The 24,626-nt window shown below is 40.1% G+C and overlaps 1 protein-coding gene across 2 annotated transcripts in view; it reads left to right on the top strand.

The window, feature by feature from the left end:
• Positions 1 to 24,626, top strand: part of FSHR (follicle stimulating hormone receptor) — a 162,221-nt gene that overhangs the window by 53,039 nt on the left and 84,556 nt on the right. For both annotated transcript variants that reach the window (XM_067703912.1, XM_067703913.1), the window contains exon 2: positions 12,471 to 12,542. In XM_067703912.1, the coding sequence (XP_067560013.1) occupies positions 12,471 to 12,542 (72 nt within the window). The remainder of the gene's footprint in view (positions 1 to 12,470; positions 12,543 to 24,626) is intronic.

Consider the following 24,626-nt stretch of genomic DNA (forward strand, 5'->3'; position numbering starts at 1 on the left):
TCTTTAAAATACTGTGTGGGCTGAACAAAACATGTCTGGAGCTGGATTCAATTCATGGGCCAATAGTTTGCAGTTTTTACTTTCTACCAACTGCTCTCCCATATCCTAAGAAACCCTTTCTATAGTCTTCACCAAGTCTGTATTAAATTCCTAGAAAGCTAGATTTCTTTTTCATCATTCATGTACGTTCTAGGTATTGTTTTGAACAAAACTGATTGGTATGGTTGGAATAACTTTAAAGGGCCAAAAATTCTGTGATTGAGAGTATGAGATGCTCATATGCCTGAAACTTAGAGCTATTGCCATTATATACATTATCCCCCATCTACTAATATGCATTAATATTTGAAATACACAAAGCACTGATGAGATGAGGCCCTCTGGAATACAGACAAGTCGCATGGTTCCTGCTCTATGAGACCATTCCATATACTTAGGGAGACTGGACATACACCCATGGAATTTCAGTACATATACAACACAAGCCATGTATTAATGGTGAGGCCCTGGCTAGAGTTTCTATGTAGGAAGTAGTAGAACAGTTCTCTGAAAAGTAGTGGAGGCAGACTGTGGAGTGCCTCAAATGGATGACAAATGAGTTAAGATTCCTAGAGGTATTGGCAAGCAACTGAAGGGGCTTTATGTGTCTTTAATCTTTGTTGGCTTTTTTTCTTTTGTTTTGTCTTGCTTTTGAGTAGGAGAGTGTTGAGGCAAGCAGTGTTAGAAGGAACACTCTGGTCTTAGATGAGACAGACTAGACAGTAGAGACCAGAGGAGGAAATCCTGTTAGTAGGTCACAGCCAAGGCTGCAGACATGAGGGGATGAGGGCCTTGCCCGAGTGGTGGCAGAGGGATGGGAAGGAATGGGCAGGCTCAAGTGATTTTAACCTTGACTAGAGAAAAAGGAGGGCTAGCTATCATTCAGTAATCCCCTATGATGGGCTTCATTCTGTGTTGAGCACTTAATGTAAAATTATTTCTTTTGCTTTAAACAGAATGTGACTGAAATGGGAGAGCATTTGAGTATGATTCCACTACATAACCACAGTGTAAAATCTATCTTCGAGGGCTTTAGAGCTCATCGGGCCCATCCCCCTCACTTTACAGATTGGACCTGACTTTTCTCAGTTATTTGCGTACTTTGTAGCAGAGCCAGAATGGAACCCAGATTTCTAATTTTTTACCCTAGTGGTCTTTTCTCTTCACCATGTTGCTTCTTCATCCCGAGCTTTCATATAAATGAGTTACAAATCAGGCATCAGATTCAGGTAAGACGACGAAAGTGCACAGCTGATAAAATGAAAGTGAACAGGTGATAAAACGTGGTGTAAAGAATAATTCCAGGGCCACTCAGTGCAAACAAGGGAGGAGACAGGAAAAAAAAAAGTCTCCACCACCTTGATATAAAGGTTATACAAAAGAGGAGATAAAGTCAGCAGTGATATACAGTTAGCAGGAGAGCCAACATCCCCTTTATCAGCCCAGCACAGATGTTGAGATAAGGGGACATAAGTGGAATAAAAAGGAAAGCAGATTCAAAAGAGCTATTAGAAATCCCTGTTCACTGGAAGATGGTAAAATTGAAGCATCACCACTCCAGGAAGGTTGGTGAGGGGAAATCCTGGAGACTCAGGGGACAGCGAGGTGTCCTGGGAGCTGGGTTTGGAGTGCGCCCGCCTCATGCGTTTCTATCCTACAACCATAAATTTTCTCTCCTAAAGAAAACATCATGGTATCGTGAGTTGACACAGTGGCATGTGGCAGTGTCTACATGAGACAGATTATCTGGAACTTTAACTGAACAGAAGGTCAATGGAAACTGAACATCTGGGCAATCATTTCCCTTCCTTTAGCCAGCCATTCTGCTATTATGTAGGTAATCCCCATGGCTGGGGCTCTGACTTGCAAACGTTTTGTCTACATCAAACTGCACCAAAAGGAGAAGCCAAATTACCCTCTCTGTCCTAAACTGCTCATTGACAGCCCAGGGAATAAGAGCTAAATGACAGGGGAGGAAATAAGAATAAGAATGCTTTCCATTCCTTCTCCCACTTCAGTTCATAATACTTTTTCTCTCACAGATAAAGTTCTACAGAGGAAGACTTGGGGAAGGTTTTCACCAACTCAGAAATCATAACATATTGATCAAGATGGATTCAACAGGGTACAACCAGAAGTAGCTCTCTTCTTTCCTACCACTGGCAGGCAAACCCTACTCTGCTGACTCATTTTCCCCCATCCCAGATGAAATTCGGGGCAAGCGTCATAGCTGTTCCAGTCTCATAAATGTCATGAAAGTCTAGTGTTGACTAATATTAAAGGTCCACGTTTTCATCCTATTTAAAACCTCCCTGTTCCACTGTTTTGGCCCACTTCAGACTCAGAAACCTGTAACTGGTGAGGAAGGGGGCGTTTCTTCTCTCTTCCTTGTTAATTCCTCCCCAACTTGCTGTTGTTTCTGGCCTTGCCTGGCTTGGGCCTAGGAGGTAGAGCGACTGGAGGGAAAGGAACTGGATCCAGCACTGATGGCACGGTGGCCACCTGGCTTTGGATCCCTCTGGGTGTGGCAGATACTCAAAGGCTAATTCTTATGACCTCCATCTGTGGTTCTGGGAGAGCAGTTCCTTCCCCTCACTGGCTTCTGGGAGTAGAAGCTCCAGACAGGTTTTCTTTTGGGGTCTGGTCACTAGGTAGGCAAGTCCATTTTTTTGAGGATGAGAATCCAGCTCCCTTCAGCTGGGTATAGGTCCGGCTTCTGGGAAACCCACACTGTGGAACTGTGGGTTCCGTGGAACTGCAGCCCTCTCCCAAAGCAGCTGGCCACTTCTCACCTTTACAGGTCAGCCTTCAGTCATAAGCCAGGCTCTACGTCTTCCAGATTTGCAGGAAATGAGTGACAACCCCTTTAATTAGTTCTCCTAATACCTCTGCTTTAATACATTTGGTTTAAGGTTGAGGACAAGGGTCTCCACCACACTATGGAAGAAGGATACAAAGAACACTGACACCTCTATTCCAAGAAACCCCACGAGAGGCTTTGCAACCCCCAATGAACCACTGGCATTTTCATACACAGCCGGAAGGTGGATGAAGGGCTAATGCTAGCTGAACCAATTTCTCTGTGTTTTACAGAGCACCTCACATTACACATTACAAAGCACCCCACATCTAGGCAGTTAAGACTTATGCCAAAATGTGAAGTTTTTTTTTTTCTTTAAAAAAACCTTAAAGTCCAGTTATATAAGGAAGCCACCTCTTCCTACCTTCCCACCTCTTCCTTCCTACTATTGGCTGCCCCACTGGCTTCAAGACTCATGTGTAACAACATGAGAAATACCACCAATTAGGTGCCTAAATGATTTTGACAGTGGGGTAGTTATCTCCTGGGTCATGGTAAAAAGCCAAAGCAAGTTATTTAAACTCTCTTTTTTTTCTGGATGATTTCCTCATTTAGTTCAATCCACCCCCTTCCATAGTTTTCCTGGACACATTCCCAGAAAGTTAATTAGGGTAGCAGTTTGACCTAAAGAGTGTGAAGCACAAAAACTCTTGGCATTTTGAGGTCAGGATGGTGATCAATTTCTTTTTGTATATCCTGGGCCAAGCTGTTCTCACTTTAATTTTTTAAACTTGTGTGAAATTCAAAGAACACAGAGCCCAGTGTCATTTAAACTTGGGCCACATCATAAAAAGGCAGCTTCCTCAAAAAGAATATTGGCTGTTTTCCAGGCTGCCAGAAAGCTTTTTAGGGGATCTTTTAAACTCTTCTCCTTTCATCCACAAAGAGGAATTAAATTTGGCCAAGGGTGAATGGACTGCCCAAGATATGGATTGCTTCTAACAGAGACAGAGTTCAAGGGAATCCTAACGCTTCTCCATTTCAGGAAAGAAAAAATTAAACCCCACCCACTCCATTTATCATGGAAGAGACAGTAAGTAACTTGCAATATAGTGAAGAAAATTTTCTTTTCAGAGCCATCTTGAATTGTGCATCTTTACAGAAATCGTTCAGGAACTTCACGCCCCCTTAACAGAGTGAAGTAAAGTTGCCATCTGACATGAAGGGTACGATGATACTTCTAAATAGCTCTCCCTGTTTAAAAACAAACAGATAAATAAATGATGCTTGGGATATGGCCTGGTGAGAATTTCAATCCTGAAAAACTAATTATGAAGTATTTCAAGTATGAAGCGTAGAGAATGGTATCATAAACACTCGGAAAGCACCGCTCAGCTTTGCCAACTCTTAACGTTTGGTCAAAATGGTTTAGATCTTTTTAAAAAATACAAAACATTTTAGATATAGTTGTGTTTCACTCCTTTTCTTCTTGTCACAGAGGTAAACACTATGCTGATTTTGGTGTTGTGGTTCTCAGAATTTTCCTTTTGATAGATATGTATGCATCTCTAAACACGTTTTGCAATATAGGTCTTATTACTATCTGAGTATGGTGAGGCCAAAAGATTAGGAGAAAACTACCATTGAAAAGATAGTTTGTTATTCTCACAGCTCCCAGGAGAAGGGGGCACATGGGGAAGCACCAGCGTTGGTCATGAGGCAGAGGGAGCTGGGGGAAAACATTTTATTGTGGCTTCCAAGGGAAAAAAAAACAGGTGAAACAGGGTAAACAGGTTTAGGATTGGCTAGTGTAAATAATTTCAGTGGACTCTGTGGTGTAGGAGCTTCCCTGGGGTGATTAGGACAGAGGAATGGTGGCCCAGAGTGTAAGGGGCCCTTAAAGGAGGTGCCTGGGGGTATGGATTCGTTGGTTTGCATAAGAAAGGCACACTCTCAGGCCAGTTGTTTGCTATCTCTAGGAGTTAGCCCTAGCAGGAGTAGTCCCTCCAGAGTCAGCAAACCCCAAGATGTCAAAACATCAAAAATATGGAATGAAAAAACATGATTCATACAAAACAATACACTGTTTTATTTTGTACGTTGTTAACCTCTATGAAAATCATATCATACCGCACATATTGTGCATATAATTGACTTTTTTTCCCCCAACATTATGCTTTGGGAATTTATCCAGATTGTTGTATGTAGCTCCAGTCAATTTGTTCCTTTTCACTGCTTTATAATTTAGCATTGTGTCAATATATCATAGTTTATTAATATTTATTCATCCCCTCGTTTATAAGCATTTGTCTCCAGTTTTCTACGATTACGAATGATGTTGCAGTAGTTAATCTTTTACCCGCCTCCAGGTGCACATGTGGCCAGGAGACATAGAATAACTGGATTCAAAGGCATTTGTTTCTTTGACTTTAATACATTTTGCCAAATGGCTACTGAAAGTACTTGTAGAAAATTACCCTTCAAGAGTGTAGAAAATGTCCTATTATTCCACTGCCTCACCAGCACTGTTATTGTGAGGTTTTCCTTTTATTGTTTGCCAATATGATGGTGTTTAAAGGTACCTAATTATTGCTTAAATTTGCATTTTCTTGATTACTAGTGAAGTTGAGCATATTTGCATGTTTATTGGCCATTTGCATTTTCTCCTATATGAACTGCCTGTTCATATCTTTTGCCTATCTTTCTACTGGGTTGTTTGTATTTTTCTCATAATTTTGTAAAGTTCTTTGTATTCTGGATGCTAACCCTTGTTAGTTGTATGTGTTGCAAATATCTTTCGCCAACCGACAATATATCTTTGTTTTAGAGAAATTTTAAGTTTATTATTGTCAAGTCTATCAGCTTTTCAATTTTGGTGTGCACTTTTTGTGTCCTTTTTAAAGAAAGTCTCCTCAATAGAATGTTATATTTTATTTAAAAATTTTAAAGTGTTGATTTTCCTCGTTTGGATTTTTAATACACCTGGAGCTGAGATTTTAATATGGTAATAAGCAAAGGTGTTATTTTTATCCACAAGGATAATCAATAGTTTTAGCATCCCTTATTGATTAATCCACATCTTCCTCCATACATTTTTTTTTTTTTTTTTTTAACGATACGCGGGCCTCTCACTGTTTTGGCCTCTCCCATTGCGGAGCACAGGCTCCGGACGCGCAGGCTCAGCGGCCATGGCTCACGGGCCCAGCCACTCTGCGGCATGTGGGATCCTCCCGGACCGGGGCACGAACCCGTGTCCCCTGCATCGGCAGGCGGGACTCTCAACCACTGCGCCACCAGGGAAGCCCTGTATCTTTTTTTTTATCTTACTGTACAGGCGAGGGCATCTAGCACAATACTGAATGGAAGGCATAATAGCAGACATCCTTGCCTCATTCCTAACTTTAACTGGAATGTGTCTAATATTTCACCACTGAGCATGATATTTATTGTAGTGGTTGATAGATTTTACCCCTTATCAGATTAATAATATTCCCCCCTTTTCTCATTTGTCAAAATGTTTTGGGTTTTTATCAAATATATTTTCTATGCCTATTAATAAAATCATGTGATTTTTCACTTTTAATTTCTCAATGTGGAAATTTCCTTTAATAGAGTTATCTAATATTTAGCAACCCTTGAAATCTGGGACAAACCCAAATGATAATGATATATTATTCGTTTAGCCTCCATTTTGATATACACTGTCACTACACTATTTCAGATTTTTTCCAATTACATTAATAAGTGAGATTGGTCTAAATCTTTCCATTCTTTTATTGTCCTTGTGTATTTTATTACTGGTGTTACACCAGCCACATTAAATGGGTTGAAGAACATTCCATCTTTTGCTAGTCTCTGGAATAGTTTGTAAAAGATTGAGATTTTCCATCACTTTAAAGGGGTAGAATTTACTTCTAAAATCATATGATGCTGACCTTGTTTTTGGTGAATAGGTGTTAAACTACCAATCCGATTTGGTGATCATTATAGATCTGTTCAGTTTTCTACATCTTCATGAGTCAGTTTTAGTAAGTATATATTTCTAGGAAAATTATCCATACTGATTTTTTTAAATCTAATGTTATAAAATTGTTCTTAGGGCTCTCTGATTTAAAACACGTTTTATTTGTAGTTAAGTGCCATTTTTCATGTCTCTCATTGTTTTATTGGGTTTTTCCCCCTTGGTTGATACGAACAGATTCCTTTTTAGTCTATTAATCTTTCCAAAGAGTTAGCTTTTGATTTTGTTGATCCTCGCTAATGTATTTCTACTCTTATCTTTATTATTTTTTTCTCTCTACTCTCCTAGGTTTCTTCTCTCAAGGCAAACAAATTTTGCAATGTGTTTACAGTTAATCTGTTAGACTCTCATTTGCTTTACTTCTAAAATGAAAAATTAAAACTTAAACTCTATATATCAAGTTTTAATGTCTAGATGAGTGCTTATCTTCTCAAAACATCTCTATCAACAGCCCCTCATTTTACCTTTTTTTTTTAATTAAACTGCCTTTGAGTTCGCATTTTAAGTTCTAGCCAGAAATGGAATGAACATTGCTTTATAGTTTTCTGTTAACACAATTCTGTTGTTCTTTCACTACTTTCCTGTGTTAGCACATTAATTTTCCATCTTTTTTGTCTCTTTTTCTGGTATAATAATTTAAAGCTACAAATTTCTCTATAAGAAGCAGTTTAGCTGCATCTCATAAGTTTCATATGTTGCATTTTCATCATGGTTCAATTCCAAATAATTTCCAATTATTAATGTAACTTCTCCTTTGACCCATGTATGATTTAAAAGAGTGTTTTGTTTGTTTGATTTGGTTTTGTTTTGGCTCTCCAAATGTGTGTGTACATGTGGTAGGGCGGTGGGGATAATTATCTTTTATTACTGACTTCTAAGTAATTCAAATGCATCATTGTCAAAGAAAATGATTTGTTTGATAGCAATTTGCTTTCCTTTGTGACCCACTTCTTGGTCAACATTTTTTAGTGTTCCTTATTAAATAGGTGAATTTTCCAACCATTATGAAAAACCAACCTATTCAATAAGAAGCATTAATTTCTTTGTTCACTATTCCTTCTTATTTTTGGAGACTTCCTACTGGATTAAATTATCTTATTTTCTAAGGGAATTCTTTTGCTAAAACTTTGTTAATGGGTAATTAAATTTGTCTAAAAGTGTCTTTATTTTACCCTCACGTTTGAATGATTATTTCTGGGCACAGGATTCTAAACTGGCAGTTATTTTCTCTAATAATTTTGAAGATATTTTTACGAAGTTTTCTAATTGTTTTTTCTTTGAAGATAATATGTCCTTTTTTCTCTGTCTGCATTGAAAATATTTTCTTTTTTGGCTCTACAGTTTTAATTCACAGGTATCCAGCAGTAGATTTGTTATCCTTCCTGGAACTTGTTGAGATTTCTGAATCTGAGGATTTATGCCTTTCATAATTTCTGGAAATTATCCACGTGTTATTTCATTGAAAGTTGCCTGTTCTCCATTTTCTGTATCTTTCTTTCTAGAATGCACATGTGATAGGTAGGTAGGCAGGTAGCTAGGTAGACAGACAAATGACACACAGAAACAGATCTTTGCATTCCATCATCCATGTTTCATCTCATGTACCAGCTGGGCATCAAAACACAAATTCCTTGTCTACCAAGTCCAGACAACACTCTCCCCACTCCTCCCTTCTTCCCCACCCCCCCAAATACACTGACTTCAATTTACCCTCTTAGAATTCTGTTTACATTCACAACTCAAGGTTCCATCTGGTTTTCAGCTGTTCTACTGTAGGACCCTAGGAATTTCTTATATTTTCTAATAAGCTCAGCTATGCAATTAAAACAATAGTGGTTATGTTTTATAGACAATTTCTGCGTGATCTTTGGTGGAAATATCTTCAGGTTATCTAATTTATAGCATTTCAGGAAATGGAAGTCAAGACTTTCAATCTTCAAAAACATTTAATTATATTAATTAGTTTGAACCACTTAATACAGGCACAGATGTTGAAATTTTTAGAAAATGTGCCTGCTACTAGAGTTGAACCAAAAAGAACTATCTAGTTGACCTGTTATTAAATAGAGTCAATTATCCAAGATTCTACTCTTTGCACATCTTATTAACTAATATTTACCTTAATATTTCAACTCCCTTGAAACTTTAGACTGATTGGGTAGTTTAAAGCAATTTTATTATTTGCTTTTACCAATTTGTTTTCATCATTCTTCTGTCTTGTGATAAATAGGAACAAAAGGAACTTGTCTATGTTAACTAAGATTGAGTACATTAAGAGACTATGAACTGACCTTGATTCTTTTCAGATGAGTGTTCTAGAAGTTGATACTGTTCTAGAACCATTACACTCAATCCTAAATTAGATCCAATAATTTCACAGAGACTATGCTTTTAGTATGATCTGATAGTTCTGAGACCCAGGCTCAAATTCACCCACTCCTTCCAATCTTCCTCTTATATATTTATGTACTTTGGGATATTTCACATTTCATTCCTGTATAACATCTATAGTTATTACATCAACTATATCCCACATCTGTTTCCTGGTGATTCCAAGGCTTCTGTTTTTGCCTTCCCATGTATATAAACTCCTCCAGAGCGAGAAAAGTGCACAGGATTCTCTCTCATGATTCCCCACCATGGAGCTGGTGCACATGGTGACCAAAGGCAAACAAACAAAGTGGAAGAAAAGAACTGTTTGCCTGAACAATAACTTTATGTGAAATGGGAATTTCACTAATACCAATAAATAATAGGAATAAAAGCAATGAAAGTTTGTGAAACTATCCAAGTCCACAGTACTGAATTCCTACTGACAGACTGCCTTGCAGAAGGAAGGATTAAAGTGGAAAGAAAACCAACTCCCTATTAACCAATTGCAAAGTAAGAGAAAGTGGGAGGGAGGAAAGGCAGAGGAAGAAATAGTATTCCCACTGTAGAGATTCCCAAGGAGTCACTTGTAATTCTACCCTCAAGCCTTGAACTCTCAGACTTCAATAGCCATTCAAGAAATGTTTTTCTGAATATGTGTCATGTACCAGCCACTGTTCCAGGCGTTTGGTATACAACAGTAGACAAATCAGACAAAAATTCCTCCCTTCACAGAGCTTGCATTCTAGTTATGGGTAAAAGATAAATAAGTATATGAATACATAAATAGATAATATAAAGTGTAACATGTCAGAAGTACTATGAAGAAAGGGGTTAAGGGACTAAGTTGGGAAAACTGTCATTTTAAATAGGGTGGTTAGGGAAAGCCTCACTGAGAAAGTGACATGTGAGTAAGCAGCTGGATGAAAGAGCAAGCAAGAAGGATATCTGAGAGAGGAATGCTCCAGGAAGAGAGAATTGCAAATGCAGAAATATTAGGCAAGAAGGAACCTGGCATGTACAAAGAATAGCAAGAGATTACTGTGAAGAGAATGAGATAAGCAATGGTGTGAGCTGTCAAAATTGAGGTTAGAGGATATACGGGAAGGGAGAGTGGGAAGATCCTGTAGGGTCCTGCAGGCCGTGCTATATTGGGTTGGCCAAAATGTGACTTTGATTTTTAAGTAAAAATAAAAGACACACTTTTCATTTTCACCAAGAGCTTTATTGAACAATGTATTCATCCTTTTGTTCCACTACCTTCTGCCATTTTTCAGGCAACTTCATAATTCCATCTTCCCAAAACTTTTTATCTTTTTGAGCAAAGAATTGTTCCAGGTGCCTTTTACAGTCTTCCAGGGAATTGAAATTTTTCCATTAAGAGAATTTTGTAAAGGCTGAAATAAATGGAAATCCCAAGGTGCAATGTCTGGTGAATACAACAGATGAATCAACTTCCCAGCCAAGCTGTAACAGTTTTTGCCCGGTCATCAAATAAACGTGCGGTCTTGCGTTATCCTGATGGAAGATTATGCATTTTCTGTTGACTAATTCCTGACGCTTTTCATCGAGTGCTGCTTTCAGTTGGTCTACTGGGAGCAGTAGTTGTTGGAATTAATTGTTTGGTTTTCTGGAAGGAGCTCATAATAGAGGACTCCCTTCCAATCCCACCATATACACAACATTACCTTCTTTGAATGAAGACTGGCCTTGATGCGGTTGGTGGTGGTTCATTTCGCTTGCCCCATGATCTCTTCTGTGCCACAGTATTGTACAGTATCCACTTTTCATCGCCAGTCACAATTTGTTTTAAAAACGGAATGTTTTTGTTATGTTTAAGTAGAGAATCGCATGCAGAAATATGGTCAAGAAGGGTTTTTTTTCACTTAACTTATGTGGAACCCAGACAGCAAAGTGATTAACGTAACCAAGCTGGTGCAAATGATTTTCAGGGCTTGATTTGGATATTTTGAGTATGTCGGCTATCTCCCTCATGGTATAACATTGATTGTTCTCAGTTAATGTCTCGATTTGATCGCTATCAACTTCAACTGGTCTACCCGACCATAGAGCATCATCCAACAAGAAATCTCCAGCACGAAACTTCGCAAACCACTTTGGACACGTTCCATCAGTCACAGCACCTTCTCCACATACTGCACAAATCTTTTCTTGCACTTCGGTCCCATTTTTACCTTTCTTGAAATAATAATGCATAATATGCCGAAAATGTTGCTTTTTTTCTTCCATCTTCAATATCAAAATGGCCACACCAAAATTCACCAATTTTGATAAGTCTTCTTTTTCATTGCACGCTGATAGGACAGCTGTCACATACAATCTAACAAAATTGTTTCGAATGAAGTTAAAGACAACTAAGTGTTACTAGAGCCACCTTACAGAAAAAACTGAATGAACCTTTTGGTCAACACAATACAAGAGGGTTTTTTTCCTGACTGAGATGCGGAGCCATTGGAAGGAATTTTGAGGCAGGTGTGAGGCAAATATTTCAAGCAGAAGAAAATGGCAAAAGCTGAAGGTGGCTGAGGTTAAGACTTTTCTTAGATGGGAGAAATTAAGGCATGTCTGTATACTGATGGGAAGGAAATGTATGAAAGAAAGGGGGGAATTGCTGTAGTGGCTACCTTCACTACAAGACAAGGAAAGAGATATGGCAGGGGTTGGAGGGACTGTTTTTAGTCAGGACCCTGGAGAGCTCACCCATGGTAACAGGAGGGAAGGCAAGGTATATAAAGCCCAGATACAGGTGGGAGGATGGCTGGGAGCCGTGTGAGAGCATAAGGAAGTCCTTTTCTACTGGTTTCATTTTCTCCGAAGTAAGAAGCAAGGTCAGCTAAGAAGGATAATAGGGAGGAGGTATTGGGAGTTGGAATAGAAAAAGAGAATAGCGGCCTCACAGGGCTGTAGGAGTCAAATGGAGTAGTGGTGACAAGAAGGTTCATATCCTAGCTCTGCCACATATTAGCCATGTGACCCTGGGTAAGTTTGCTAACCTCCTTCAACCTCAGTTTCCTCTTATACAAAATGGGGATAACAATACTGCCAACATCACTGCTTTGTGGTGTGGGTGAAAAGAGACCATGGAGAAGCAATCGTAAGCACTACTAAATGGCAAGCAGTCGGTATACCTTGGCTGTTATCTGCTATTATACATTAGGCAATCGATGCCTTACCAATGAATGGATAGGTTGTGATATTTTTTGTCCACTCTCTTTTCAGGAGGTTTGTTCTCACCAAGCTTCAAGTCATCCCAAAAGGAGCATTTTCGGGATTTGGGGACCTGGAGAAAATGTATGTACCTGAGCAGTGGGTGAATGCTTCACATGGGCTATGGGCAGCAACCTCAGACCACGTCTAGCACGATTCTCTGTGCTTAGGAACCAGAATAACACACTAAGCGAAGGTTTTGCACCTTGTCCCATTGTATTTCCTTACCACAGGTCCTAAACAGTAGTGTGAAGTCTTTCAGCATGTGGCCACTGAAATCAGCATAAGCAATTCTCACTTTTTTGGTATAAGGTGTTGCTCCCAAAGTACCTGTGAGTGAAAGTTTTATAAATCAAAGCCTATTTTCTCTGCTGACATCCATTCTTTTTAAGAGATCCTCTCTATTAATTAACTATTAATAGTTAATTATTATTAACTCTGATTCATTTTTAATTGACAGCAGGGCCTAACATTTGTGCTTTAGAGATTTTCTGGACTTCTTGGTCCTAAGCCATGCTGACAAGTGGTAAGTGATATATAAACATTCAAAAGTATTGGGCAAGTTTAGAGCACTGAGGGCGATTTCCTTTGAAAAGAGGAGACTTTGTTAACGTGAACACTCGCTTTCTACTGGGCTAGTGTAATGTAGGGGTTTCCCCAAATAGGCTTTTCTCAAAGTAGGGTAGAGTACGAAAAAACAGCAAATTCTTTCATGCTTAAGGTAACCCACCCTGCCTTTGAAGGTCCTTGATCCCATCCCCTAGGCTTTTAGGGATGGGAAAAGTGTTTTTCACCACAGCCAGAATCTAGAACTTAATGACAGTAAGTACAGTAATACAGATGGATTACACAGAAAAGAATGTTTTTTTTCATTATAAGAATAAAGCAACGCCCACCCCCACCCCCCAGTTATATAAGCTTCTCCTTTAAGTCATTCAATTTTTGTCTTGGTTCTTTCACTGCACTTTTAAAAAGAACACTTGCCCAGGTCTGAGGAAGCGAGAAAGAAATCCATTAATGAAAGAAACACAAAGCAGAGAGAGTGGCAACGTGTTGGAGCAGTTATGCCAACTGCTTAGAGGAGGTTGGTCAGAATCCTGGGTCTGAGTGTTAATTTTAATATAAACTTACTGTGTAACCTTGATCAAATCACCTTATCTCTCAGAACCTTGGCTTCCTCATCTGTGTATTAAGGGAGGAGATTTTAAAGGGGGGAGTAGCTTATGTGATCTCTAATTTCTATGCGCAAGCTTCTCCCAGTTGGATGAGAGCCCAGTTTAAGACCTGAGTCTTCAATGTTTACAATTCTTGAAGACATTCAACATGCACAGGAACTGGGAGATGGGGCACTCATCTGAGCAGAGCTCACCAAGGAAAACAGGGAAGGAACAGAGTTGGAGAGCTTTTGACTCGAGGTGTATTCCTGGATGGATCAGCCATTGCCCTGCCTGGAATTAAGAGACTAGGTGACTATTGGATAGGTCTCCCCCCACAAAAGTTCTGTAATTATGTAGAAATAATTCTAAAGACAGGAATCCCAGGTACCACAAATAATTCACCTTAATAAATTCAATCCAGCAAATGTGACTGACCTCTCATTGGGTACTCAGGCTACCATGAGACCTTCCTTTGGCGAGAGCTAGTTGATCTGAGCTGACATAGCAATAATACCAGAGACAGAACAGCTGGTTCAGAAACTCAACCTCCTCAGACACAGGTTGTCCATTTCTACCTCATGCCTTTATTAGTCAGCCTGCACTGCCACAGATGCCAGAAAAATTAATCTTATGTTTTCAATACTGTTTATGTCCTAAGATTTCCAAAACATTCCGGAGCAGAGAACCCAGTACCGAACTGAACTCTGAACAGACTATTTGTACCCTTCAGTTCCTAGGCTCACCTTCATCCATTGTCTCACCTCCTATTCTTGGTCACTGATAAGCTCTCATCTCCTTTCCACATTTATGTTCTTCATTTATGTTCTTCCTCCAGTTTTTAACCAGTTTTCTGAACTTAATAAATATTGGCTTCCTCTTCAATATCTCCCTCTTCACAAATCACAAAATCCCTTTCACTCATTCTGCACATGTGGCCCAGTTTCACATATCCTTATTAAAAGGAAGGGGAGAAAGCTTTCTGGATAAATCCTGCTTTCCTTTCCTGCTACCATCCTCTCTCTTCCCCATCACTGCCACTCTTGAAAAAGCAGCCCGTGTTCACTGCCTCTCTATCCTTTCCTTTCAATCACTCCTCAGCCTGTCCTCTTGCTATTCAACCACAAATTCTCTAACACTAAATTACTCTGTCAAAGGTCCCAACAATACCAAAACTGTCAGAACTAATGACTTCTACTTTGTCCTCTTAGTATTTAACCGATAGGTAGCCATTGATTACACTGACCGTTCATGCCATCCTTCTCAATACTCTTTCCCCTTTTAACGTCAGTGACACCACATCCTCCTGCCTGTCCTCTGAACCTTCCAGACTACTCCATAACCAGTTCTGTCCCTTTTCTTTTTCCTCAGTTGCTCCTCAAAAGTTCAGATATTCCAGGGTGCCAGTTTTGGCCATTTTCTTTTTTTATAGTCACATCCTCATTATTATTTATCAATTATATCTTACTACCAGGGCTCCTAAACCTTCATCTGCAAACCCCACCTCTCTTCTGAGGCCGTAATTCTTGTTTTGAAATGGAGGGAGTCCTCAATATCTACCCTTAAGTGAACCACAAGTGCCTCAAATTCAGCATATCCAGACAAACTCATTATCTTTACCCTTAAATTTCTCATCTTCCCATATTGCCCAATGAACAACATCACCATCTGCCCAGCTTCCCAAGCAAGAAAATTCAGTCTCCCTTGACTCATGTGCCTTCTCTCTTTCTTCTGTGCAGGTGCTCTTCCAGTTCTATTGACTCCCTCTCAAAACTATCTCTGGAACCCTGTCCTCATCCTACTCCTGCAGCTATGAGGTTTAAAGTCACTTGCATAGCCTACTGCGTGAGGCTGCTCTGCCTGCCCCAGCTCCAATCTCCCACCACTCTGTTTCCAGACCCGCTCTGCTCAAAGTCCCTTGCAGGGACTTTGGGTCCCTCTAGGGACCATCACTGCTATGGGTTTCAGTCTTAAGTCTCTGACACAGAAATCAAAGCTCATTATCTCCCACCATACACAGTCATACACAGTATACCCCACACTTTTGCCAGGTAGGAAGATTTGCCATTTCCCAAGCACTACCATTACCAGACATCATATTGCTTATTTAGAATGTGAGGGCTGGTTCTTTGGACAATGCCTGGCACGTAGACAAAAAAATAGGTGCAGGTGAAGGTATAAATGAACAAGTGAACAAATATACTTTCACACCGGTCTTATATAGATGCTGTCCTTCTGCCTAAAATTCCACTTGGTAGAAGCCTGCTTTTCCCCCAAGAGCCAGAGCAAATGTTTACCCCCCAACCCCCGTACAGCCTTTCCAGAACTCTCCCAGTGCTTCCAAACCATAATCTCGTGCTTGTAGTAGCAATAGCGTATTTATCAGATTGCATTTGGAGTTTACACGTTTTTCCAGATCCTTAAGATTGTTCTTTCAGAGCAAGGTCAGAGTGTAACTTAACTTTGTACTAAGTACAACACCAAGTCCTGTTGTTTTATCTCCTGGCTTCACCTCTAATCTATCCGCTTGTCTCCTTCTCCAGCTACCATTATCTTGTCCTGGAAACCTGCACCAGTCTTCTACTTGTGCCTCCCCATCCACCAGCATGCTCTCCCCTCGCCCTCATCCATTCTCTACACAGCAACCAGAGTGAAATTTTCTAAATTCAGACCTAATCATGTCACCTTCAACACCTGGTGCACCTGGTACACACGCACGTGCTCTCTCGCTCGTCTCTCTCCCTCTCTCTCTCTCTCCATACCTTACTGCTGCTCTTAACATAAAAAAGAAACTAGACTGCTCACGTTTTGTCCTTTGCTCTACTGGCTCTTCTTCAGTTCATAAAACGTACCATGTTATGCAGCCCACCATGGGCCTTGCTTGCTCCTTCTGACTAGAACTTCCTTTCCACTCTGCCCTCTTAATTTAGTAAGTTCCTCCTCATTCTTCAGACCCTGACACCAGTATCACTTGCCCAGGAATGCTCCCCCGACCTCCCCAACTAGGACAAAACCTCCTGCTAATATAATACACTCTCATATCACCACTAGACTCTAGGTGGTGACTCTCATTTTAACACTCTTACACTTACTTATGTATTACTTGAATTAATCTCTAACTCCCCTATTGGACTGTAATTTCCATGAGCACAAGGACATGATTGCTTTTACTCATTATTGGATCCATGATGTCTCACACAGAGTCAGGTACCCACAATAAATATCTGATAAATGCACAAATAAAAATGAAAAAATATAAGTAGTTGGAGAAAGAAGATACCCAGATATAACAAGAAAATACTAAGTCGTAGGAATGATAATGATAACTGATGGTGGAGTTAACAGACATACAAACACTGGCTGAGACTCTGCTCTGATCTAGGCACCTACATGGCTATAGTTTAAAATCAAACCCAGGACAAAAATGTACAGGACAATACGTGCAAAATAAGTGATACAAACATTGTATTTGTTCGGACTCTTTGTGTTGTGTGAGGGCAAAAGAAAATAAACCTCAAACAGGCTGAAGAAAAGGGAGTTTAATGGCTCATTTAACTTGATGGTCAGCGAGAAGGAATGGCTTTAGAAACAGCTCTATTCAGGTTCAAGGTCCTTAGGACTCGGCCTCTCCCCCTCTCTCTGGTCTCCCTTCACTATGTTCATTCCAGCCCTGAGCCCCACCCTTGGTGGCAAGAAAGCAGTAGCAGTCCTGCCTTCAAACATCATCTCAGGTTCTATTCAGGGGGAATGTGCTGCCCTTTTTCTTGCTCAATCCCATAAAAGTCTTAAGATTTAAGTCTGACTTGCTTAGATCACACAACCATCCCTGGACCAACCACTGCAGCTAAGAGAATGTAATGTTCAAATTGGCTGTGGCCTGGGTAACGGGCTCCATACCTAGAGGTGAGAACACCTACCCCAACCACATGGATTTGGAATGGGGGGAGGGAGATCCACAAACAAAAACTGAGGCCACTGCTGAAGAAAAAAAAAAAAAGTGGAGATTAGATGCTGGTAGTTGGGAGCAATGAATGTCTAAAAAGAAAATTAGTCCTCTTCTCATCCAGAAGAGAGAGGGCTTTGTGACCTGGGTAGTTGGGGATTTGCTACGTTTGATTCTTCCCCCTTCCTCCTGTTAGAATAATTGGAAGAATCCAGTAACTCTGCCCCAATCCATGCTAATCCATCTTTCATTAATCCAGCTGAGCCCACCCGCCTCTGCTTCTATAAGAAGTCAAGAGGGAACAGAGTCTTTTGGTAGAAGTGGAGCAGGAGATTCTCCAATAGAAATGAAATGATCACTGTCACACCTTAGCTTTCCTCAGCATCACTCTCTCGAACCTCCTGACTCTTCACTGCTTTGGGACTGACTGGGGGAGAAGGAAATCATTAAACTCTCTGCAGTGTGAAGTGGCTTTTCAAAGTGCACTGTAAACTGTTTACCTTATCTTTAATTATCTTGGAGTCATATATCAGCTTGGTATGAAGTGTGAAGACTACACTAAATAGGGTGGGGGGGAGGAGGTGACAATGTGGTGCTTTATGGTAACCAGGAAAGTTATGTATGGAAATGAGTGCAATTTAAAAACACATCTACGTGCTATTGTAACACTGGAGGGGGAGGAAAAGCCAGCGTATAATAAAATATCTTTGAAAATAGGAGCATGATGAATATGTAAATGAGACCAATCAACATCAGCTGAGATGTGGTATATGCAGATGAGACGGCAAGGAGCCAAAATGTGAAACAGCTCCCAAACCATAAATATGAACCATATAAAATTCATCTGAAATATTCATGATAACATAAGGACAAAAAGTATAATCAAGTGATTTATTTGCATATGAAAATGAGACTACTAGTCTGACACTCCAGCCTCCACCCCCAGATCACTGGGGGAAGAAAAGTTAATAGAGGGACTTGTAGAGGAAGACATTCATTGAATGAAAACGGTTGCAAGCACACTAAAAAAGCTGATATCCTCCAATTCTCAGTTCTTTGGGCTCACTCAGCACAGATAAAGGGAAAGGAAATAAGTCAGGTAACTAAAATACTAACGGCACCGGTGCTGGAAAATTGGGGTTCCAACCTGCTTTGCCTCCCTAACATTTCCTTAGGTCTGTTCCTACTCTGACCGTCTGTGATTCTGAGAGTTAATGGGCAAAGCAGCCTTGAGTCCCACTTACTGAAATAAAGCAAGAAGGAAAGGCTGATGATTCTACAGGCTCCTGATAAAAAACTGAAGGCCAGTGTTGGAGTGGCTGGACCTCTGAATGGGAAGAGGGGATCTGAATCCCAGGGCAAAAAAAAAAAAAAAAGTGATAATGAGGTTCAGGTTGTACTTTAGAATCCTCCGGGGAACTTCTAAAAACTTATTTTAAAAAATAATGCACAAGCTTGACTGTCATTTCCAGGGATTTTTCATTCTATCTGTCTAGGGTAGGGCCAAGGATTGATCATTTTTTAAAACTCCCTTGATGATGCTAACGTACGTTCACAGGTGAAAGCTACTGAGTGGATGATATTTAAGTCGGAATCCAATTTGTAGAAAGAGTATTCACCACAACACGTACAGTGTATCTACATGGCGTGGTTGAAGGAGAACAAACAGAGGGGAGGTGGTAGGAGATGAGGTCATAGAAGAAGCTGGGGTAAGGTCATGGAGAACCTTATAGGCCACGGGGAAAAGTTTGAGTGTCATAGTGAGCGTGATGGAAATTACATGGGTTATTTTGAGCAACTAACTATCTGACTTGGATTTGTTACAGTTCACTTGCACACACAGATTTTGATTGACTAATATTTTGTTAAGAATTTTTGTGTCTATATTTGTAGAGATGTTAGCCTGTATATTTCTTTTCTTATAATTGCTCTGTTTTGTTTTGTTATACTGATGCTATAAAATGAGTTGGGAAATGTCCCCTCATCCTGTGTGTCTTGAAAGAGTTGGTTACAATAAGGAAAGAATACTTTTTTTCCACAAACGGTGCTGAATCAACTCGGTATTCACATGGGAAAAAGAAATAAACCTCAACCCTTACCTCATGTCATATACAAAATCTACCTCTGAACAGATCATAGTCTTAAATGTAAAAGCTAAAACTTTAAAACACCTAGAAGAAAATGTAGGAGAAAATCTTCACAATCTCGGGATAGGCAAACGTTTCTTAAATAGGACACAAAAAGCATAAGATCAGATTTTATTTTGATGAAGTGAAAATAAAATCTCTGCTCTTCAAAAGAACAGCTATCAGGAAAATGAAAAACCAAGCCACAGGCGGGGAGAAAAATATTTCCAAAACACGCTTCTGAAAAAGGACTTGTATTAAGAATATATAAAGAACTCTTAAAAGTGAAAAATAAGTAGATAAACAATCCAATTGAAAATAGGCAAAAGATCTGAATGGATACTTCCCAAAGATACACAAATAGACAATAAGCACATAAAAAGATATCCAATATTAGTGGCCGTTACAGAAATGAATTTTAAAACCTTAAAGGAATACCATTACATACCCATACCCACTAGAATAGCTAGAATCAAAGACTCACAACATAGGCTTTGGTGAAACTGCAGAGTGACTGGAACTCTCGTATGTATCTGGTGTGACAGCAAAATAGTACAACCCCTTTGGGAAACAGTTTGACAGTTCCTTATAAAGTATTTATCCAAGAGAAATGAAAACATATGTCCACACAAAGACTTGTTCAAGAATGTTGATAACAGAGTTTATTCATAATAGCTCCAAACTAAAAACAATCCAAGTACTCATCACCAGGTCACTGGGTAAACAAATTATGTTCTCTTCATACAACAGAGTATGAATAAGTAATAAAAGGGAATAAACTACCGACACAACCACATGGATGAGTCTCAAGCATTTCTACTAAGGCAAAGAAGCGAAACACAAAAGAATACACCATACAGCAAATAATTCCATTTACATGAAACTTGAAGAAAGAATATCAAATCTATTGTGACAGGAAGCACATCAGTACTTGGGGCCAAGGGTGATGGTTGGGATTGTCTGGGAAGGGCTGCAAAGGAAATTTTAAGGCTGATGGAGATGTTCTATATCTTGATTGTGATGGTTGTTACAAAATATATGAATTTGTAAAAAAAACTCCTGGAAGAGTTAAAATGAGTGAATAGTATTATTGGTTAAATTACACTTCAATAAATGAAGCTGATTGTCTAAAATCAACAATTTTTCAGCACCTATTTGGGGTCAGGTGTTTTAAATACATTTCAGTTAATCTGCACTTTATAGACAGGGATACTGACATTCAGAAAAGGTAAGCAGTCAACTAGCATCAGAGAGTTCTTTTGCAGGGAAGCTAGGATTTGAACCCAAGGTAATCTGGTTCTTTCGGCTACACCAGGCTTCCTTTTTGTTGGCATCTACCATTTTCCAGAATCATTCTACTAAAGTAAAAGGCGACAAAGGGGAGGATTAAGGCTGTGAAAGCTTCCTTTGATGTCATTTAAAATTAGAAGAGAGGATTTCTGTGCCTAAACACTTGGAATTGCCATAAACCAGAACCTAGAGGCTAGAGGAGACAGTCATAGAGGAGAGGAAATCTCTCCTGGGACAGTCGTAGAGGAGAGGAAACCTCTTCTTGGAATTTTTTTTTCACCTTCAAGTTTCAGTATACCAACTCATTTCTGGGTAAAGATCCTGCTGAGACTGGCTTTAGTTCAAGGCTTTGCAAACTGGGCTGCCTGTTAAGTTGCAAATTAACTTAGTCAGCAGTTGGGAAATGTAAAAGTTGGGCCAATTAAGTTGTCATTATTGACCCAGGTCAAACATGAGTTAGTGTCTAGAAGGTGAAAGTCCTTATCTCATTTCCTGTTCTCCATAAATATTCTGAAAATAAGTATTTTTGTTGTATTTACTGCTTCAACCAAGAACACAAGAAGCCATTTTCTTGTCACTTTTTGGGTTGATGTGGTTTTAGTATTTCCATTAAGTCTCTTTATTTTCAACTGTTTCTAGGTGGGTCCTCAAAATAAACTCTACAATATCTAATAGCTGACCAGATAAGAAAAGAGAATAATTTATTAGCTTTGCATTTATATACTTGGTTTTGTTTTGTTTTTGCGCTTGTTTTCACTTTGATTTCTTTCTATGCGTGCATGGTGGGGAGGAGTCTGATAAAGGAAACAGAGTTCCTGAGATCTAGTAACTTTATGGATGCCTTCAACCTTATATTCATTGCAACTGTCCACATCTCAGTCCCTTCTGTTTTATCCATGAAGGTAGAGTAGGGTTTCCTTTGCTGGAAGAGATTCCAAAAAAGGCAATACTGAAAGAATACAGATGAGAGCCCCATTGACTTCATCAGCTCAGGCTGCTGTAATAAAATACTGGATTGGGTGGCTTAAACAACAGACATTTAAATCTCACAGTTCTAAGAGTCCAAGATTAGAAGTCCAAGTGGAAGAACCCACTCCCTGCCTTTTCTCTGTATCTCCACATGGTTAAGAGAGAGCTCTGGTCTCTTTATCCCCTTATGTGGGCACCAATCCCATCATGAGAGCTCCACCTCCATGACCTTACCCAATTATTTCCCAAAGTCCCCATCTCCAAATTCCACCACACTGGGAATTAGGGCCTAAACATATGAATTTGGGGTGGGGGGGGAGAGACATCAACACTCAGTCCATAGCCCCCACTGTGAACTAGCGAGCTTATAGTATGTATGTATAGTATGTATGTTGTAGATGCTCCCTTGCTTGGAAAGCACAGATATGCCCTCATTACCATCTTCCATCTCTAGGCTCCTCCAGCCTCTTGGCTACTTGATGCTCTAAGGCATTCACGGTCCTGGTGACCTCTGCTCGCTGCCTTTAATTCAGCAGCTAAAGCTTACAGGTGGCAAGACTTCACAGAGTTTCCTCAAGCCAGACGTTTGGCTTACCATCAAATACAATCTCCTTCCATTTCTTAATCAACACCCAAGCAATGTCATCTTCTCTTTCTTTTAAGACTTCTGCTTGCCCTTCGGACCTTTCTTGACAAGGCAAGCTGTGGGAAAGACCTTCAAATGTGTTATGTTTGTCAGGGCTCACGGATATACCAGAAAATGAACTGGCCTTTTTGTTCTCTCTGCCAGTAACTCATTGTTTGTGTCTACTCAGAGAAGACACAATTAAGGTAGCATAACACTCAAGTGAAAAATAGCCTCGTGGCTCTGCCCTACAGACTCTTGCTAGATTTTTTTTCTAATAGAGTAGTATTAAAATAAAAAGATGCAATCTAAACACAAGCTCCGATCGATGCACAAACTATTTATTTTTATTTCCTCATTTAGCCCATGCCCATCACAACCACCTCCATCTGGGCTGTTTATGACTTAATAAGATGCCTTAAGCAGGAAAAGACTCGGATAGGACACACCCCCACCTGCCTGCCCACCACCCGTAACAAACAAACTACCTGAATCTTATACTCCAGAAACCTCTTCTGCGGTGCTCAGATCCACTCCAGCTAGAGCCTACACAGAAACTGAATGATCAGAGGTGGGGTTTTACAGTTCAAACCATTCCAGAGGTTAAACAGGCAGAGAGAAGAAGCAGAAGAGTGAGGGACAAATGCCAGAGGAGCCTAAATGAATAAAGCGGAAGTTAACCACCCCAGTGGGTCTGAGATTCTGAGAGAGTCTGGGCACAGAGATGGCAATTGTTGATGCCAAGTGTTTCACAAGCATGTAATTTGTGCCTGGATGTGAGCATGCTTTGAAAAGTTAAAAGTCCATACAACTGCAAGGTATGCATTATAAAGACAGCACATGTGCTCTGCTTCCCATTCACGGTGTCTCAGCTCAACTACATACTGATTACAGATTTTGCCTTTCTCTCTTCTCGTATTCCTCTCCAACGCACCTAGCATGGGACTGGGCACACTGGAAAGATAATGGCAGGCAAAGTTTGTGAATTTGTCATCTCTGCCCCTGTGGTCCTTTCCCAACTTTTCAGAACCTCTTCCCCAAATCAGGCTCTCAGTATCTTTTTTATCTTGTTCTTCATTCTTCTTTCCCAGTAACGATAACAACACCTGAATAATGTAATGGCATTGAAATTCTAAGGAGTTCTGAATTAGATACTCCAAGACAATTTGCCTTTTTAAAAAGCCATGAAGTGGGTGATGCCATTTCCAAAGGATTGAATCGCTAATGGTGGGATTTTAGTCAATGTGGCACATGCGCTTAAGGAGATTCGCTTTAATACCTGAAGAATCACATCTAGACTGACTTACTTGTTTGCACTGCAAAGTCCATGTGTACATGAACAGAAATTTGAGGGAAAAATGAGCTTCCTGTAATCACAAACATTAGTGCCTTCAAGATTCCATCTACTGAGAATGGGCCCCCTCACGGTCTGACACCAGGTGGAGAACTCAGGCTGGTGTCTGTTTTGTTCTTCCTTTACTGAATGTTAAAATTTTGGGGTTCTGGGCTTCCCTGGTGGCGCAGTGGTTGAGAGTCCGTCTGCCGATGCAGGGGACACGGGTTCGTGCCCCGGTCCGGGAAGATCCCACATGCCGCGGAGCGGCTGGGCCCGTGAGCCATGGCCGCTGAGCCTGCGCGTCCGGAGCCTGTGCTCCGCAACGGCAGAGGCCACAACAGTGGGAGGCCCGCGTACCACAAAAAAAAATTTTTTAAAAATTGGGGTTCCAGTCTTCACGTATTTGTTTAAAATGTGTCCCCTTATACGTCCCCTTATACTGTCTTCCCTGCTTCTCTTCATATGCACATATAACTTCTCAGTCCAATCAGATAAAACACTTAAGATGTGACTTTCCATTTAGGAAAGCAGACAGTTGCTTTGGGGGGAAAAGGGATGGTGGTTTACTGCAGCACCAAGTTCCATAACAATAACAACAACAAAAAATCCTGCATCGAGGGTAAGTTCTTTACTAACTTCAAGGAAATGAGGCCAAATCAGAAATCACTGGCTGGAGCTCTTTAAAGAGAAGAGGTCTATAGGCTTCAGTCAAGTACTCAAGACAA

Source organism: Pseudorca crassidens, chromosome 14 (genome assembly GCF_039906515.1).
Source record: "Pseudorca crassidens isolate mPseCra1 chromosome 14, mPseCra1.hap1, whole genome shotgun sequence".
NCBI classification, from domain to species: domain Eukaryota; kingdom Metazoa; phylum Chordata; class Mammalia; order Artiodactyla; family Delphinidae; genus Pseudorca; species Pseudorca crassidens.